Source organism: Fringilla coelebs (genome assembly GCF_963513975.1).
Source record: "Fringilla coelebs genome assembly, chromosome: 15".
Lineage (NCBI taxonomy): Eukaryota > Metazoa > Chordata > Aves > Passeriformes > Fringillidae > Fringilla > Fringilla coelebs.
The window spans coordinates 4,899,913-4,919,919 of record NC_140041.1 but is presented as its reverse complement, the minus strand read 5'-3'; the positions used below and the strand labels follow the sequence as shown (position 1 = coordinate 4,919,919).

Here is a 20,007-nt window from a genome sequence, read left to right as displayed (position 1 = left end):
GGGATACACTAATTGCTCAACAGCTTAGATGGTGTTGGAAAAGCAATTAAAGCTGTTACCAAAACTTTGGGTTACTTACAGCGTGGATAACTGAGTCATGTTGCTGAAGGTGTGATTGGCCAAGACACTGATGCTGTTGTTGCTCAAATCACTGAAGAAAGACACAGAGAAAATATAATTTATAGAAAAATGCCTTTTTGAAATGATTACATAATATCTGCACAGCAAAATGCTTGGAAGCAATTGGAAAGTTGCACATTATCAATTGGTGTACTTTCTGACCAATTTTGAATGAGCTCTAAAGGAAAAGCATATCAGACTTCCCTAAAAAGCCTCAGACTGAGAAACATTAAGGCATATTTCCAGCATATAGCATTCAATGAAAAGAACAAATGAATTAATGACACAGGCACTGCTGAGTGCTTACTGTTCCAACTTGCTTTGCAATGCATTCAAGGCACCCCACTTCCACATGCTTATCATACTGACAGCTACTAGAACAAAATTTCATTTCTCATTTTAAAAAATCTTTTAGACTCAACCAGAACATTTTGTTTTGCTATTGATCTCCCTTGAAAAGCAAAACTAGAGATGTTTCTAAATAAAAAAACACTCTTAAAAAAAAGCATTCCAGTTTTTCACCCATGTTGTTTTTGTCTGAGGTTGTCCAGCCCATTGGACTGGGGTATCTGCACAGCTGATTGCAACAGCATTTGAAAATTCCTGATAAATAGCTCAGGCAGGGAATTTCACTCCCGTGTATTTCAGGGAGCAATTTACAGAACAAAGTCTAGCTGTGTTTCTATCTGCATGACTGTTCACTGAAGAAACAGCAATGCAAATTGTCATTGCCTTAGCGTTCTAAATAGTGCCTCATCTAGCACAAATGAATGTGTCTCCTCTGCTAATGACCTTTACAGATAAATCTGCCAAGTGAAACTGCAGCAGCCCGCGTGAGAGTTTTGTCCTCTCGGGGTCCTGCAGAGCAAGGGGCTCCTCAGGCACCTCACTCCTTATGAACATTCATTGGCAGCAGTGTCCACTGTGAAATTCTTTCCAAATTCAAATTACAGAAGGTTTCGGGGTTTGGTGTTGGTTTTTTTTCCACCCAGCCCACTCCAAATACCAATTATTTATGTTCCACCAACAGCACAGTGCAGAAAGAGTCATGCAATTTCCCTGCCATTGAAAGCACGTGTTTCTTACATCAGTGTCAGGTGTCTGAAGGCAGAGAGCCCCTTCGGCACAGCAGGCAGATGGTTTCCTTCCAAGTATCTGAAAAAAGTCACATTTGACAATTACACAAACACATTAAGGAGAACTCACGTCACTCAATCTGCACCATGAATGAGGACAATATAAAATCAGTCACTAATGAAATTATCTCTGATTCATTGCTTTGAAACTCTAACAGCTTTTACCTTATAAATGAATTACCCCACATGCAAAGCACGACAGCAGCTTACTGATTTGCTTTATTTGTTTTAAAACTTAGAAGTGCATAAAGGATCTCTGGCCTACAGCAAACAGAAATGACCATTTGGTTCTTCTGTGACAGCAGCTGAAGGAGGGGAGAAAAATTGCATGGCCTGTGCCCTGAACTTGGAGTTACCTTTCCCCAGCCTCTCCAACAGTGCTGACTGCTCCTGACCCTGCCAGGGAGGATTTGTCCTGGGCAGGGAAGCTCCCTGTGCAGCCAGAAAGGGAAGAGGAGCTGCACTCCCAGATCTCTGTGCTGCAAAAGGTCCCACTTATTCCAGCATCAACACAACACCCACAGGTTTGGGGGTGCATCCACCACAGCAGTACACCCTCCTGACCTCTCCTTTTCACAGCAGGCTGGTACAGGAGGAAAACTTGGTTTAAATTAAAGACTAAATATCAAGCTCTCTTGGAACAGAGGGTCCTCCTACATGCACTAAACATATTTAATGACATATTATGTGTTTCCAGTGTGGAAGATGTTTGAGACAGCACTGAACCTCTTTCTAAGGAGACTTAGGCATGGTAGGGCCTTTGGGGATAATCCTAAATCCTCATACAGGCAAAGAGAGCCTCCATTTTGCAATTTTTCACCACTTAAGAAACATGATCAGCGAGTTACTCAGCAAAACCCCCTGAAAAAACACAGTCCTTTTAAAAAGCTGGCCTAGAAGAGAGCGTGGGTACTCCAGTCTGCACAGCTGACTGTGGATGTGGGTGTTTCCCTGTTTATCACAACAAAAGAGACAGACCTGGAGGTTTTTTTCCTTAACCTTGGCTTTTAGGTACCCCTGGAAGATACCAAAGCAATAAGGCCCCGAAGGAAAGTGACTACTGTGGTGCCATGGCACTGCCCAGATGTTTCTCCAGAATCAACATCTGCCTGGGAAACCAACCCATCCTTCTCAGAGAGCTCCGTGGAGGAGGAATGCATTCCTCCCTCCACAGGTGGGATGAAAGAGAAACTGATATTTCCCTTCCTTCCACGGTGCTGCAGGGATATTTCCTGAGGTAGACACGGGGCAATGCAATTGATATGGAATGTTTTGAAACATAATCAAGTGTAGCCAGGAAATGCAGCCCACAGACACCAGAACACTTCATGTGCTGCCTCTGCTGCTGAAAACAGAATCTGATAATCACGTTAAGAATTTTTATTCCACACATACAATTTCCTTGTCTTTGGCAACAGGCCTCCTCATTCTGCACTTACTATAGCAAACAGCAATAATAACAGGTTATCCTTGTGCTCTCTGTTCTCTTTCTACATTTAATTAACAGCACAGAGATACTTGTGTAAACTAAATCCAAGAATATTTTCCCACAAACTTTGTTTTTACGTCATTCAAAAAATAAAATCTATTAAAAAACAACAATTTCTTACATTCATTTTGGCTAAATCTCCTAAATTATTGTGAAAATGGAGTTGCTTGGTAATTTCTCCCTACAAATTGGAGATCCTCAGTATTTAGACATGCATGTCACATTTCTAACAACCCACATCTCTTTCCCCCAGCCATGGTCTGCTGTGGATGCAGAAGGATGCTGGGAGTCTGTGCCTTCCCCTTCATCCCAGAAAATCACAAATCTCAAACCCATGCAAGAGGGCAGGTTAAGGTTCTAGTCTTTATTCCAAATGTAAAGTTCTAAGGATTTCTAAAGGAAATCAAAAGCAGGGCATGTATTATGTATTTGGAAGTTATATATGATTTTCCTTTAGGAAAGGAGACTCTTGCAATATGTTGAATTCCTCAGGAACATATTTTCAGGATATTCTCTTGTTCATCTCAATATGAAACAGCCTGCAATTTAAACAAACTCATGGTAGTGAGCCAAAGTTTTTTCCTCCTCATCTGCTTGCTGGGGCAATCAAAAGTCAAGGGTGCACATTTTAATTCAGTGCTTCATGACTCAGACTAACCCAGACATGCAGACCCCTGGAGTTAAACTCCTACAGAAGATCTGCTTTGAATAGCTCTGGATTTGCTCTGCAGCAATTTGATGGTTATATAAATGTGCTAGCAGAAAACTGCAATACTCATACCAGCGGTACAGTTTCTGAATAAACACAATTTAACTCTGAAAAAGCACTGATAACACACTTTTCATGCATCCATAAGAACAATTCACCACTGCTAAACCTCTCACCCCGTTATCCAAAGCGTGGCAGCATTTTCTAGGCTGAAGGCATTCATTCTGAAAGCACATTTAAGTGCAGGGAGTTTGAAATAACCAAGGCTTTTAGGGCATAAGAGCTTGCCAAGTATCTGGAGGAGGATCTGGGATGCAGGATTTGAGGCAAACAACTGCAGCAGAGCTCGGGGTGCAGGGCACCCCTTCCCCACCTTGCTGGGCTCAGCAGGATGGAGCGGGGCTGCAAGGGGGCTGGAAGCTGGACATAGTGAATAAAAGAATTATTCCTGAGGGCAAATGGGCAGAGACACAAAACTTTGTGTATTTATGAATACATCTATATAAATAAAAAAACAGAGATGAAGCTCCAGATGCTCTGCCAAAAAAGTCCTCAAAATAGCCATAAAAGAGTCAATGTGGAAGGAAGATTAAATTTTTAATTCTTTCCAGTCTTTAGCCAAAGGAATATGATGTCCATGGTGTCTGGTATGCAAAGAAATTCTGGTATGAATGAAGAAAATTACATGTCTAATTTTAATTCTGGGAATCAGGGTATTAATATACAGAGTCAAGACTGAGTGTCAGTTGTCTTAAAATAGACACTGACTGCTATCCAAAAGAACCTCATTTGCTTCCTAAGGTCTGTAGGCTCTGTTTAAATATCACATTGGAGGTTTTTGGTGTTTCCCCTGTGAATGCTGCTGAGAATCCTCAAGTCTCAATAATGACTTGTAACCAACAAGCAATTACCAGAGCAAAAACTGAAACAGAATCAAACCAGAAAATCCCAAACTACGTGTTCAGCTCTCAAAGAAAGCCACCAACCTCCTACCTGGCAAGGTTTCTTCTAGAGCATGGCCAGGGGGGCTGGCACTGTGGGACAGGGCCTGCAGCAGCCCCAGGGCTCATCCAGCATCTTCCACACACAAAAACCTTAAAACTATGCATAAGAGATGACAACTGCTCTTTTTCCAACTTGTCTATTTTTGTACTGAAACCACTCGGGTTGGAGGTGATATAACCTCCAAGCCCAAGGTGCCAGAGCACAACTTGAATCACTGGAATCCTTTTTGAACTGAGATGTCTCTTCAGCCATAAAGTCAAACTTGCAGTGGCAATCCATGCTAAGAGGAGAAACTGGAGAGAGAAATCAGTTCTCAGGCAGTAATTGAAAAGGCACAAAACCTTTCCTTTCAATATTCCACAAAGAATGTTACATTATAAAACCCAAGATACTGGGCAATTTTATGTAGCTCTAAAATTAAGTTACACTCCAAAACTGTTAATGTCCATACCCACTATCCTAAAATTTTGAGTCAAATTTCATTTCCTGAAGATGGTGGTCTGGGAGAGAATTGGACTGGGAAAGATGAAACATCCACAAACATGAGTTTTAAGAGCTTCAATTACAGTTTCTTGAGAGGAAACCAAAATTAAGTGTGGATCTAGGTTCAAATATGGATCTTGGACTTACATAAGCTTTGGCAAATTTGGACTCTGGGTTTTGCTGCATTTGTGCAGCAGAGCCCAACCTCCATGTCTGACCCAGAAACATGGCTGGGTTTGAGACAAAGTCAAACTTTAGTCTCTGCTAGAGCTAATGTCACTTTTTGATATGGACCCAAGCTTTACCAGACATTGAACACATTATTTGATACTATTGACATTACTTACTTTTCCCAAACTAACAGGTTTTAAATGCAGATTAATTCCTCTATTTCATGAGGAAATAGAAGGAAACTGAAGAAAGACTATTCTAGAGTGAACGGACTGAAATTTTACATTTTGTTTCTTTACATTGTCATTGGGAAAGAAAAGGTTGTAGGGAGAGGAGAAGTGTCCTGAAGGTTTTGTTTTGATTATTACTTTTTCTTTCAGTTACTGTTACTAAACTTCCCTTTATACCATTTTAAAGTTTTGAGCCTGCTTTGCCTTTCTCCCAATCCTACCTCCCAGCAGAAAATAAGCAAGTGCACTAGTGATTAACCAACACTGAACCCACCAGAGATCTGTAACTAAAATATCCTCCACAGAACTCTCCCTTCTCTCAAGGGCAGAATCCCTCTCTGCAGAAAATGAGCAGGACCACATAAATCTAATTGTTCCTCTCCTTTATTATCAAAGGAAAATTCCCTGAGACCTGTGCTGGGGGTCATTGTGTAAAACAGTGTGAACTGGCAGACAAGCAAGAGCATTTGCATTCTCATGCAGATGATTTTCATCAAGTATCTCACTCCAGAGTTTCCCTTTGATCAGCAGCAAGACAGAGAAGCTGAAAAATGGGGCTAAACTGTTACAATATTCCACAGCTATCCAAACTGCTGTGGGCATATCTGAGGCATCAATCAGCACAGACCAGGCAAAAGCCACTGGTTTTAGTCACAAGTCTAAGGAAATCACAAGTGCCTTGGAATTGGAAAAAAAGGTTGGGATTGGTGGTAAATACCTCCAAGTAAATATGAAAACTGATGTGTCAAATACATGAACCTACCAGGCAGAACAAGAAACAGCAACAGGAGAGAGAAGGTTTGTGAGGAGAGAAAGAGAAATGGCAAAAGTAATGCAAATATTAGCCTGCATTGATATAAATGGAAGGAAAAATAATCACTAACAGTGATATATGGGGGCAGGTTTTTCTAACAATCCCACCAGTGCTATCCTACAGCTCAGTGTCATGACAACATTTGGAGACTAGAGATGACATGATTGGTACATATTTATTCTAAAACACACCACACTCATTATGTTACAGCTTGTGCACACCGTCCACATAATTGCCTCCAATGTTTTTCCCCAGTGCAAAATGTTATTTGCTGTAGGTCCATAAAAGCAGCTGGATGCTGTCAGATAAGACTTTATTAGAAATAGACTATACTTTTGTGAATAAAAGGAAAAAATCTAGTGTTCACACACTGAGGTAATACATAAAAGGAGAAAGAGCATGGGAAACTAAGTTCAAACAGATTTAGGGGGAAAAAAACAGAATTAAAGGAAAGCCTAAAACACTAAGCAGCAGCAAGGCTGAGTTCCAAACTAGCTCATTGCATGAACATTTTACTTCTGAACATCTGGAGCAGAAAACAAAATTTGTTCAAAAAAACCCAAGGTTTCTCTTCAGGGCAAGCAAACAGTGGGAAAAAATGTAGGCAGTATGTAAATATACAGTGGAGGAATATACAGTGAAGGAATTTGCAAGAAACAACATAATATTTTCCTATTCCCAAGAAGCTGGAAGAGAGATTGCCCATGATGACAGGGTTTTCTGAAGGAAAAACTGGGAAATAGAAGTTTCTTGCATCATCATTCCTTTAAAAAGCACTGAATGATCTTTTCAACTCTGTTCTAGATGGAAACCTTCCCTGCCAAGGTAATCCCTGCTCCCAAGGGTGGTACAAACCAAACACAGGGACGTCTCCTATCATTCCAAGCTCTAAATATGAAGGAGATAATGGTTTTCACATGTCTTGTCTAAATACACATTGAAACAGAAACTCAGAATGAGCACTGAAAGGAGTGAGCCTGTGTCTCCTGTCCATCCTGCAATAAAACTTTGCTGGGGATCTTCTTTGCTGAGTGTACAGTGAAATTTGACCCAGAAAGGGCAACATTTCCCCTGTGTGCCTGTGCAAGAGGTATGCTTATTTTTGCACAGTGCTATTTAATACCTGTTACAAGGAAGGGATTCCCCTTTTAAGACTATTTTAAGACCTCTAAGAGAATTTAAAGAAATTTATGAGAAGGCTACATTCAGCCACAAGAGAGTGGTTTAAGCAGACACCTGACAGCTCTTTTTCTTGAACCATGTTGCACAAAAGCACTGCAGTTTAATAAAAAGCTCTGCAACCCAAGTGCCTGGCAGATGAATACATCAGCAATGGAAGGTTATAAATGTCAGGCTGGTGCATTCATAAGAACTGCACTGAAATGCTCCTATGCATCCTGTCCCTGCCCAGGCCTCCTGCAGGGAGGGAGCTGTGGGACACAGGGACAGGAGTCCTGCGTGTCCTTGTCACCTCCTCGGCACCTGAGACTCCGGGCTTGGGCAACTGAACAAGGCAAGCCCCTTCCACCCCGTGCCCAGGAAGTTTTTGGGTTCCCTCTGCCAGCTCCAGTTGTCCTCAAGATGAGGCAAGAGGCTGGGTCCCCCTGGAGATGCTGCTTATCACAGCAACAATGGAAATTCTCAAACACACAGCAATAAAAATGTGTAACTTCACACTGGTAACCTGTAACCTGCATGATACAGCAGGTTATGGGCAATATCTCTGTCTCAATCTGGAAGCAGAAGAAAGGCAAGCAAGATTGATTATTTTTTATTTACTTACTTCATTCTTGTTACAGTTTCCACAAACACATGAAATTTCATGCCTCAGTACCTGCAACCCATCTTTTGGTTTAGAAACAAATCAGGAGCTCAGTTTATGTTGGTTGAGAGGAGAATGAGATCAGGATTGAATTTTGAGACAGCTGGGACAGATTCAAAGGTTATATTTGCAGAATATGAAATATTCAGAGCCAGGCAGTCCGTGGCTGTCTGTGTTCTGCTGACACATTTCTGGATGGAAAGCAGAAAGCTGAACTAGAGCTTTGCACAGCCAAGAGGCTCCTACTGAAGAAGACAGTCACGTAAACTCCTGTGAACTCAGACTGCTCACTTCCAGGCTATTGCCTCATTTGCCAAGAAATGGTTAAGAAATTTAACAGTTTTTAAGAATGTGAGATTAATTTTACTCTTTTTGTGAAAGCTATGTCATCAGGGTATCAGATATTATCAGTAGAACTCAATATGCAAAATTTAAACATAAAAATTCCTCAGTGTGGCAGTGGAAATCAAAGTAACATCTGTGATACCTTACTGCTGGCAAGTTACATTTGAATGCAATGAAACCTGAACAAAAGCAGAGCAGAGATGACCTTGCAGACTTCTTAACACTGATGGCAATATATGAAGGAATCCAGGCCAGGAATTGCCTTTCAATTCAATTCACTGTTAACCATGCCCTGTTCAACAGTGTTCCAAGGATGCATTCATTAATGCAAAGTTTCCATGTCCAGTTACCCCAGGCACTTCCAGTACCCTCACTCACCCACAAAGCCTTGCATTTGTCCACAGCACTGGTAAAAACAGTGTTAGTCCCATTCTCCCCCCATAAAGGGAGTAAAAATAATAGTTGGTACTAGAAAATAGCAGAACCAGATTTTAGCTCATTATAAAATTCATCAAACATACCAACCAACTCAACCAATTATTTTCACATAGAAATGTTGATGAGATTGTAACAAGTTTCAGTAATGACTCACCTGGGATAGATTTGAATAAGGGCCTAAAGGGGAAAAGCTCAGTAATTCTACTGCCAACTGCTTAAGCCAAGCAGTTCCATCAGGATATTTTCTTTCCATGGAAAGAAAATCCACTATAAATTCCTAGTGAAGCATAGATGAAAAGACAACTAGAAAGATGGTTCTAAACTAGGATGAATTTACTTTGCAATATAATCTAATTATCTGTTATTTTAGCCATTTCATGAGGTTTGGAGAATTCCTTGTTTCCACCACTAGCTTCCTTTTTTTCATCTCCTCAGAGGATAATTAGCTCACAGCTGCGTAACTCAGGAACATATTTTCATCATCCCTTCAAACTGCCTGTTGTGAGCTTGAGCTCTCACAGAAGCACTACAGGATTATTTGATACTAATGGATGCATTTGTACCTACACCCAGAATTAATGGGTACAAGGACAGATAAACTCTGTTCCCATTACAAAGCGATTTATTCAGTCAAGGGACAAATAAGAATAAGAATAATGGTCAGAACATACAGGAAGCACCAGAGCACAGATGACTAAAGTCAAAGGCAGAGCCCCCAGGGGCCCACAAAGCCTCACCAGGATGCAGTTTGATGCACTTCTCAAGAGAGGGGACAGTAAAAGGTAACTTACAGCTCAGTCACATCCTTGGGAATTCCCTTGGGCAGCATGCGCAGCCCTTTGTTGCTGCAGCGAACCACGGAGTCCACACAGGTACACTGGGAAGGACAAGGAGGGGACAGCAAGCAGCTGCTCTCATCATTACCTGCACAGGGACAGAGGCAGAGCGTGAGGAAATCAGCATTGCAGCCCCAGGCACCCGCTCTGGAGGTAACTGGTGACAAGGACCAGGGAGGGGCAGCCTGGACCCAGGGTAACCATCACAGCATTTTACACTGGATCCAGTGCTTTGGATCACCCTGCCCTCGAGCAAGCAACATGAACAGCTCATAAACTGAATAGAAATATTTGAAAATATTCTTTAATATATTTAATTTTTTTTTTCCTAAGGAGAATCTACTTTGTAATTCTGCAAATTATAGTGCAATCCAGTGTATGAATCCAAAGTCCTCCCCCCACCAGCTGAAACTGAGATCTTGACCAGCACATTGCCCTTAAGTTCATCTAGAGAGATCATATTCACTATCTGCTCTCCTTTTGGAAGACTTTTTTGAAATTCAGCTTTTAGGTGTTTTTTTTTTTGCTTTTCATCACTACCAAAGATGTTTATTTTTTACTTTTCATTTTACCCTAGATCCAGTGCTTTGGATCACCCTGCCCTCATGCAAGCACTTTAGGCAACATGAACAGCTCATAAACTGAATAGAAATATTTGAAAATATTATTTAATATATTTAAGATTTTTTTTTCCCTAAGGAGAATCTATTTTGTAATTCTGCAAATTATAGTGCAATCCAATGTATGAATCCAAAGTCCAGCTGAAACTGAGATCTTGACCAGCATATTGCCCTTAAGTTCGTCTAGAGAGATGATATTCACTATCTACTCTTCTTTTGGAAGACTTTTTTAAAGTTCAGCTTTTAGATGTTTATTTTTTACTTTTCAAAGTCAGCCTGGCACTTTGTTTATGATCTGAATTGTAAAGCCTCATTGTTTTCAACAACGATAACCAGGCAAACAACAAACTGAGGCAGCACGCTTCCAACTGCTGGCAATCCATCTGTGCACACTTAAAAATATCAACTTTCCCCAAAAATGGTTTCAAAGGTCCATAAACAGCAGATTAAATCTTGTAATTGAAGAACAATAGGGTTTCTGCAGTAGAAACCAACGCTTTGAAGCTAAGAACATTAAAGCATGGATTTTCCCCAACAGCAACAGGCTTTGCAAAACATAAGGCACATGCCTGCTGCAGGATCACGATGGATGTGACAGGAAACACTTGTGGCACATTCTGGGGATGACAGGGAGGGGAAGCACACAGCTCTGTGTGAGCACGGGCAGCCTGAGCCCAGACCCAGAGCTCCCAGCCTGCTCCTCCCTTCTAACCGATGCAAGGACTAATTGAGACAGATCTGCTTCTTTCTTCTCTCTGCTGGAAGCACCCATGAGCACTGAGATTAAAGAAAAAGACTGGAAGTCCTGATAGAAGATAACAGAATTGCCCCTGACTGCATGGGTAGGAATCATTTGCATGCAGGGGGCTGGGGAGGCACCACCAGACTGCAGAAGAACAGAGAAGATTTTTTTTTTCTTTTCTTTTCTTCCCCACTGAGTTTAATGACTGGAAACAAAATTCAAAGTCCTTCATAAACCTGCAGAAGGAGCATGTTTTTTCAGCATATTTCATTTTCCCCTGTGTTCTGTGTTTCACACCCTGCCACCACCTACTTTCCATTTGCCTCGACTCCAACTTACTGCCTGACAGAGAGAGCTCCCAACTGTGGAATGACATTTCGTGCACCAGGATCCTTCTTTTCTCCCAACTGTGGAATGTCAGTCTGTGGACCAGGATTTCGGTTGGTTTTGGGGCTTTTTTCTCTCAAATTAAAAGTGAATTATTCTTTTATGACTAAACTTGGGTCTCTTGAGCTCTGAGCTCAAGAACCTGGGCGTGTTGCCAGATTGCTTGACTAGGACAGGAATTAATCTTTACTCTAAGTAGGGAGCTTCTATCACTCTCATTGTCTCTTCAGAGGTATGACTAACTACACCTCCAGCCTCTTTGGTCTCAACAAGCTGCAAGTCAAGTTAGCAGGGCATTCATCAAGCAAGGTTCTCCTTACTAGTTTCTCTAAAATCTGCTTGACCAGAAGACAAAAACTACCTGGAGAATGAAAAAAATGTCCGGGTATTTTCTTTTAAACCCACATAGACCCAACAAAGCACGAAGCATCACTGACTCATTTCAAATAATATCTAAGGGTTTTTTTTTATTTCCCTGTATTCACCTTTTACTGGTGACCTTGAACAGTATCCAAATCTAAGAGACTTTCCAAGCAAGCACAACTCCCACTGCTTTCAGAGTGTTAACTAAGAGTAAGGAAGGCCCAGGATTACACCAGAATTAGACAAAGCAGGGCACCTGTCTACAATAAATTAATATAATTCTTATATTTAGGTGTAGATGGCAGAAATTCAGAAACTGAAAATCAGGAATAAAAACATATCACTGATAGAGAACGATGATCTTTAGCTCTAGGTGAAGCTCTCATTTTGATCTTCAGCTCTCATTTTGGTTTGGTGGCTTTTTCCACCACCAAACCAAAATGTTTCCTATGCAACACTGCTTGGTAGGGAGGAGCCTTCTCAACATTACCACAAGTGCCAAATCAAACTGGACTTTCTTACCATCACAGGTGAAGTCCTGGACATCTACATCTTGGATTGGAATATCCTTCAGGAAAAAGGGCTTCAAGCAGCGTGGATTTCCACTGACAATCCTCTTCTTCCTCAGCCACTTCCCCAGCCAGGCCAAATGGCAGTTACAATTAAAGGAATTAGCCAGCAAATTACTGAAAGGGAACACAACATGATTCCATTACACATGAACATACAGAAATGCTGGAATAACTACAGAAAGATGAGGGGCTGCAAGTCCAGGCTCTTTCCTGCAAGATCCCCCCGCCATCCTCCAGATGCAGGTTTTATATTAGGGCTGGGATTATAATTATTATATATATAGTTATGCATATATAAACATATGTTTATAAACCAAAGTGCTTAAAAGTATTATTTAAACATACTTACATCACTACCAGGGCTGGGTTTATTGTGGAATTCAACCCAAGCTACAGCTCACACCCAAGTTTAACTGAGCTCACACACTGCACCCACGTGTGCATGATCTTCACCATGACCATTACCTGCCCCAGCACTGCCATTCCCTCTGCCTCTGTCCCAGCCCACACAAACCAGAGCCAGGAGGGAGCCCCTGGCAGGCTGAATTTGGGGTTCCTGCTGAAACAGCAAGGACAGCACTATACATGTACATACATACACATATAAAGCAGCACTGTCATCTTGAGCCACTTGGGAAAATTTCTCAGGTCTGGGTGCCCTTAGTGAAAAGCATCTACTCTGCTGCCTGCTGCAAATCTTGCTCCAGCTCCTGAAATATCTTCCATGCAGAGCTGCAGCCCAGGCATGGTGCTGAGGTGGGCAGCCCCCAAAGCAAACACCTGACACCTCCACGAGAGGGATGGAGCCTGAACACAGCCTGGCTTAGCAGCTCCTTCCTAACTAAACCTCTGCTGAAGGAAAGAGGTCCCTGGTAAAAAGGGAGAGCTGGCTGTGCTCTGTTCAGGGAGGGAGAATCAGCAGCCTCTGTCTGAGGCTGCCTCATGGAAGAAGAATGAGCTGTCAGGGGCTGTGAATGTAAAATGAAGTCTCTAAACCAATATATTGATGGAATATTCACATCATGTGTGAATGTGCCCAAGAATTGGTATTTATATATAATACAATAATGAAATTTCTTTAAATCATAGCATATCTTTTAAGACAAGAAATTTGAAGGCAAGAAACAGGCACTTCAATTGCAGGTATACTTCAATTGCTAAAGTAGCTTTTAAGTCTTCCCTTACAAGATGCTTTCACAAACCTAAATATGCAGTCCAAATCACATTAGGACTTCAGCCAAACAATTCCTTCAGAAAACAATAGTACTGAAGACAAAAACATGTGGCACAGTTGAGGTGGGGCAGTTAGAAAGCAAACCCAAAGCAGCTCCTAAATTCTGTAGGTTCTAGGCCAAAATCACACAGCCACCATATGATTTACAGCTGCTCTCAGCACTGCAGCACAGCCTACTTCAATCACTGCTCTGCCCTGGAGCTCTGGGGTTAATCCCATGTGGATTTAACACAGGCCTGTGGACATTGTGGAGAAAGGAGAACTGGGGGGAGCAGAAAACTCAGCATAATGTTATAAAGACACTCCACCTGCTTCACACTTAGACTCAAACGCTGCAGAAAGGTGAGAAACCCAGCAGGCTACACGAGAGCTTTCATACAGAAGGTGCAAAAGAGCACTGAAAGCAATACTCCAATTCTAGCTGCTTTCCTTCTGAATTGTTCTCCATTTTCTTTAATCCATAACGGGACCACATGCAGGATGCTTTGTGTATTTTCCACCCTGACAGCGTTTGGCACGAGCGGAGTGCCTGAACGGCCGAGCCGGGCGAGGCAGCGCTTCCAAGGCCATTTGAGAGAGTGAGATCATGTTCACAGAGCTGCTTCCACGACACAGACCCTCAGAACTGAACAATCCACAACTGGGAACAAACAGCAGGGGTGGATAATCAGGGTTCTGGAAAATCAGCAGCTCTGAGGGTAAGGGACATCTCGCACATCTAGAGAGCATCTTACCAAGGCTTATCAAAAACTTTGACAAACATTCCATCTACAAAATGCTCTATATCAAAAAATAGTAATTATCCCTGTCTAGAGAGGAGAGATTGTTTTGACTTCATGTAACTATCCACAAAGCCTCCTTTCCTTCCTGGCAAACACAGGTTAATACATGAAGTAAAATTTTTGGACTCTTTAGTTCAGAAGGAACTTCTTTCTTAGGAAGTAAGAAAGAAATAGGTTGTTACAGATAAAATTAACAAATAAACAAATCTCCCATTTAGAAATTCAAATCACTCCAGGCAGAAAAAGAACAAATTTATCTTGTCAGTAATTCCACATGATCTTCTGCCACTTTACCAACTTCTAGATTTTATCCTTTTCCCAATGCAGAGCAGGGATTTTTAGCTTTAATGCAGTCTGAAGTTCACACGTCCCTACATGCATGCTCCTTCCATGGCAAGGCTGCAATGCAACTTTTGATAGAAATGTAAGATGAAATTTCTCCTGAAACTATCACATGGATAAAGAGATTTCCTACTTGACTTGAAATGGAATTGAAAGTCTGGAAAGGCCAATTATACGTCAAAGCTTTACTGAAGGAACTGACTATTCAAGTGGAGTTCTCAAATCAGAAACAGTAATGCTGGGCAGAAAAATTGATGTGAAAACTCATCAGTAATAATCAGAGTTCCTACACGTACAATAGTGATTTACCCACTCAGACAGAAATACAGCAATCAAACTTTTAGCAGAGATTTTGTACTAACATTAAATTCAGAAGTGTTTACTCAAGGACATAGACATATTTTAAAAATCAAGGGGAAATAGAAGTCTTGAGGAATGAAATATGTATATCCTACTACAAGTGCCTCTTCAAAATTACAAAGAAGTCATAGAATATTAACTATTTAAATGGATTCTAGTGACCTGTTAGAAAAACATGCAGGAAGACATCTGGATGTTTTTGAAATTAGATTGAAAATATATTCTGGAATTCAGGTTAAGTTTATACAAGAATAGTTTTATGTCATTCTGGCATTCTGCAGTCATGCAGTTATTTTAATAATAATCCATGGAAAAGAAGTTCTGCTTGCAAATATCTCCCTTGACTGTGTAAGGACTACAAGACATGACTGAATTTTCTGTGTGAAGAAATGCAAGGGCACTTCAAATTAAGATACTACAGTGCCTAGTTTGACCAACAACAAAATAAAAATTGCATTTTTTCTACCAAATAGATGCTATTCTTCCATTGAAAATCATTAGATTGGGTATTATTTTCAGAGCTGTCCATGTTTTGAGAATATCAACGAGACTGACTCACAAAAGGTAAGAGCAAAAGGAACAATGTTCTTTAGTGCTGCAAATCTGCCAATATAAAAATGGAAATGGAGCATTGCACGAGTTTTTGTCTCCCATTGGTAGATGTGAAAGTAAGGCATTGCAGCGCCCCATTAGCTCCCAAAGTGTGGGCTGAGCAGGGAAAACAGCCCCACCATCTAACTTCAGTGCTGTTTGTCATCCAGTGAATCCACCCACAGGGGAGTGCTGCCGTGAAATGAACAAAGCTGAACTCTGCATCTGCACGGCAAAAATCACCACGGCCTCAACCCAGGGTCTAAAGAAGCCAAAACCACACCTGGCCTGCCTGTAGATGAAATACAGACTGAAGATGTGCCAAAGAACAAACTCTTCCACCAAGACACAGCTAGGAACCAACAGGATTATAAACCAGTGCCAAAGCCATGCATTCTAATTAGCAGCGGCTTTAATTGCTCTCACTAGAAAGTGCAACAATCTTTTCCCGCAGATGAAAAAAGAAAATGGGCTATTTTCTAACAAAATATGACAAGGACAATTCTAGGTAGGAGCTTCACAGACTGATTCAGAGAGTCCCTGCACAAAGGGAGCCACGGAGGGAAGCCCAGAGAGAACAGAGGAGCAGCAGGCACTGCCTGCAGCACAGTGACAACAAAATCTCAGCAAGTGCCACTTGCTTTGACTTGAAAACAGTCAATAAAAATAATCTGCTTGTGTTTTTCTCTTTGTCCATCAATTTTGAGGAGATTCTTGGGACTACACAATGTAAAAGGAAAGAAAATCCTGTGTTCCTTATGCTGCAGAGAGCTAATGCCAAAATGATAACTGATTTGCTGGTGAAAGGTTGCCACAGCAAAGGGAAAGTGTCAGCAACAAAACAGCTGAGATTCAACACTTCCTTCTCTGCCCAAACATGATGAAGAATGTTTTCCAATCCTGAAATGCAATAGGATTGAGAGTTTATTTTGACTGGACAATTAGGCTGTATTTTCAGGACAGGCAATTTCCATTAACAGCAACACCTCTCACAGCTGGAAACAAAAGGCAGACTTTCTTTCCATATTTATCAGTCTGTACTTTATTAAAATGGACACAGTAAAAAACCATTTAAAAGTATTTAAGAAGCATGGGAAATATCTCAAAGAATGACTGAGAAGTGTAAGAGAATTAAAATAAAGCTTAGGGTGGGATTTTCAAATTCACATTAAGACTTGATTATTTTGTCTTCTTCAGATGCTCTGAAAATCTAAGAATCAGTAGTAGACTTCTGATGTTTAACTAATTAACTAATAAAGCTGTTCTTACAAAATCAGACTCTTCTGACACTAAAGCAGCTTCAGGGAGCTGAGTGTGTGATAAGCTACACTCTTTGAATCTGCAGAATTGTTTTACATGACCTTCTCCTGTACCTTGCACTGGGCTATGACACTGCAAAACACAGTCATGCTGCCTGAGCTGGCAACCTGCAAGTGTTTTCAGCCCCTCCAGCTGAAACTCACCAATTTTTTTAAAAATAAAAATTACACCTTGTATCCTCCAAACCTGTGATTTCACTAGGATGGAGTTTTCTTTCCCTAGATGAGGGTTTCCATACAAACTGAAATGTTGTCTTTTTTAAAAGGAAAGCACAGAAGAACAGCACCATGACATGTAACAAGAAAACTTACATTGTGGACAGAGAGACCAGAGTGCTGAAGGCTCCAGGGGTGATGGTGCTGATGTGATTGTCATACAGAGACAGGAGCCTCACTGAGCTCAGGCCAGCAAAGGTGTCGTTGTTGATACAGCTGATGGAGTTGCTCCTCAGCATCCTACAAGGATTAAAACAGGGAATTAGGAACCACTATAATTTCAGGATGGGAGGTGCTTTACCAAGGGCATCAAGAGATGCTTTGGAAATCGTTCTGGTTTTATTGATTGCTGAAGTAGAACACAGCTAGAGGAGGGTTAGATTCATGGTCTTGTGAATTTAAAATGCATCTCTTCAACTCAACATTAGAGGCTGATGGGAGCTGCACATCTGAAAGCAATATGCAATTAAAATTATTACTAGTGACAAACCTGAAATAAAAACTAAAGGCTCAATTTAATAAATATCTGAGAGCAGGCTGAGATGTATTTCAGAGATCATTTGAGAAAGACTGCCAGAAGTGTGTGACAATAACAATACTGGCTGCATTACTTCTGCTCATGTCCTGGATGTTTTTTGTAATCCACACTACAAAAGCATAGAAGAAAACAGAATCCTCATCAAAAATCAAGGAATATCGTAGGAAAGATTTGCAGACCTGGCACAAGCTCTGGAATGTCATTATCATCATTAATTGTGAAGACAAAACCCAGTAATTATTCTATAAAATGGTCTTTGCTTGGCGCTTGTACCAGATGAATCAGAGCTGTGTTTTGGAAGATACATCTCTGTGAGTTGTTATGGTAACAATGAACTCGACAATAAAGCCCAATTAATCTGAAAGACTGGAGTATCTTGTTTCACTCCGTTGCAAAAAAGGCTCATGTGTATTTGTTACACTGCATGCCAATCAATATCTGGGTCTGTAAACATCGCTGCACTGTTGTGATATTCCTACTTAGGTGAAAAATCATTCAGTAATTAAAGCACACTACCAAAGGCCCACAGAATACATGCAGTGAATTGTTGCAGCGAATTGATCCTCCAAACTGAGGAGGGTTAACCCCTGGGTATCAAACTCATGCAGGGAAATTCAAAAATGGAAATTCAGACTCCTTCAGGAGTTTGAATTTAAATCTCAGATTGGTATCTGCCAGCTGGGCATCGAAATGCTACATCAACAGCCACCTGAAAATCACCAGAGAGAGTTTAGATGTAGCTGAGAAAACAGTGACAGTGTCATCACAGACACTGCCTGTCTGAACACTGTGCAGCTACCACCAGAGGCACCACTCTGTAATTTTGGGACTGCAGCTGGGGTGAAACTGTGTCAGGAAAGACCCACAGGGCACAGAGACACACTTTTGCCAGGTCAAGAGCACCAGCTCTAAAATGAACAAGCAGTAAATGGGAGAATGAGGCCCTTAGTGCCTTAGCAGCAGCAGGAAACATTTCTCCTGCCCTGTATGGAACGCATCAGGCAGCAGAACTGCAGGGTGGGATCATTTGAATGCCAATATATCCTGCACAGTGATTTCTCACATTGCAGGAACACACAGCCTTTTAAAAGCTGGACCATGACCCTGACAAACGCAGCCCCTTTGCAAAAGATTACTATTTTAATGCTGAAAGAAAGTCAATTAATGGATAGCAATATGTGTCCCTCAAGCCAAACCCTTTGGTTTCCTATCATGGTTCAGCATGCACTGTGTGCCCTTCCTGAAAGAACACTTAGACTCACAAATCCTCATATCATGCTGTGTATATTTAGACTGCTTTATCAGCTGGGGGAAATGTAGGTCAGGTCAGCAGGATAGCTTGAATGTTAAGCATCTTTTTATTAAAAAAATGCTGAATTTTGTTTAGGAGCACTGCCACAGGCTGCTTTACAGTATAAAAATTAATTTAATATCTATGGGCAGTATTTTCAAATCCCTTAGTAAAGTGCATACATTAAATTGAAGCACAGATGGCTGTAACCACAAAAAATGTTAATGGAACAGCAAAAGTTCCATATTTGTCATCACAGAACAAAGTCCTTGAAATGAAACTTGAATTTCTTTTTACACTTGAGTAAGGACTGTACTAATTGTGTCATGATACCTTCCAACATAAATAGTATTTTTTTTGCAAATGAAATTGCAGATTTTAACTGTACTTTGATTCCTAGAGTCTATTTCTTGACAGCCCTACCCAGTCATGTGCACAGCTCCAATTTGGGTGGAGGAACAGTGGAAGGATGGACAAGGAGACAGCAAACACATTCCTACACGTCTTGTTTCCACAGGAAATAACAAAATAATAAAAGCATTAAACGACTGGAAGTGCACAAATTTGACACATGACAGGTTCCCCATCATGTCAGTCCTGTGAAAATCTGTCCATTTTTCAGAAAAAGCTCATAAATCTCAAACCTGCCCAGGAGTAGAGATAGACTGAAACCCTCAAGGCCCAGCAGCAGCACTGCCTGTGTAATATGAGATATTTTAGCAGGCACAGCTGAGCCTGAGCACTCCCCCCTGCCCAGGGAGGAACAGAGGCTCTCACTTACAGGGTCTTCAGCCCCGTGAGGCCCCTGAACATCCTTCCATGCACGGACTCCAGCTGGTTCTCTGTCAGGATCAGCTCCTGCACGCCCGCCGCGCCGTCGAACGCGCCCTCCCGGATCTCCTTGATCTTGTTGTTGCTCAGGTTTCTGCAAGGACACACCAATAAGGAAATCAGCAGTGTTTTATTCCAAGCATCCCACTGGAGGGAGGGAGATAGGAAGAATTTGTTTGGTTTAGTGGTTATCTAGAGAGACCTATCTATTCATTCAGCAA

At 41.3% G+C, this 20,007-nt stretch overlaps 1 protein-coding gene across 1 annotated transcript in view; it reads right to left on the bottom strand.

Moving 5' to 3' along the window:
- Positions 1-20,007, bottom strand: part of SLIT3 (slit guidance ligand 3) — a 478,838-nt gene that overhangs the window by 87,289 nt on the left and 371,542 nt on the right. Inside the window, exons 18-23 of the mRNA XM_084215502.1 lie at positions 19,737-19,880; positions 17,223-17,366; positions 12,233-12,396; positions 9,554-9,686; positions 1,207-1,275; positions 80-151 (exon numbers count right to left, since the gene is read on the bottom strand). Of these exons, the coding sequence (XP_084071628.1) occupies positions 80-151; positions 1,207-1,275; positions 9,554-9,686; positions 12,233-12,396; positions 17,223-17,366; positions 19,737-19,880 (726 nt within the window). The remainder of the gene's footprint in view (positions 1-79; positions 152-1,206; positions 1,276-9,553; positions 9,687-12,232; positions 12,397-17,222; positions 17,367-19,736; positions 19,881-20,007) is intronic.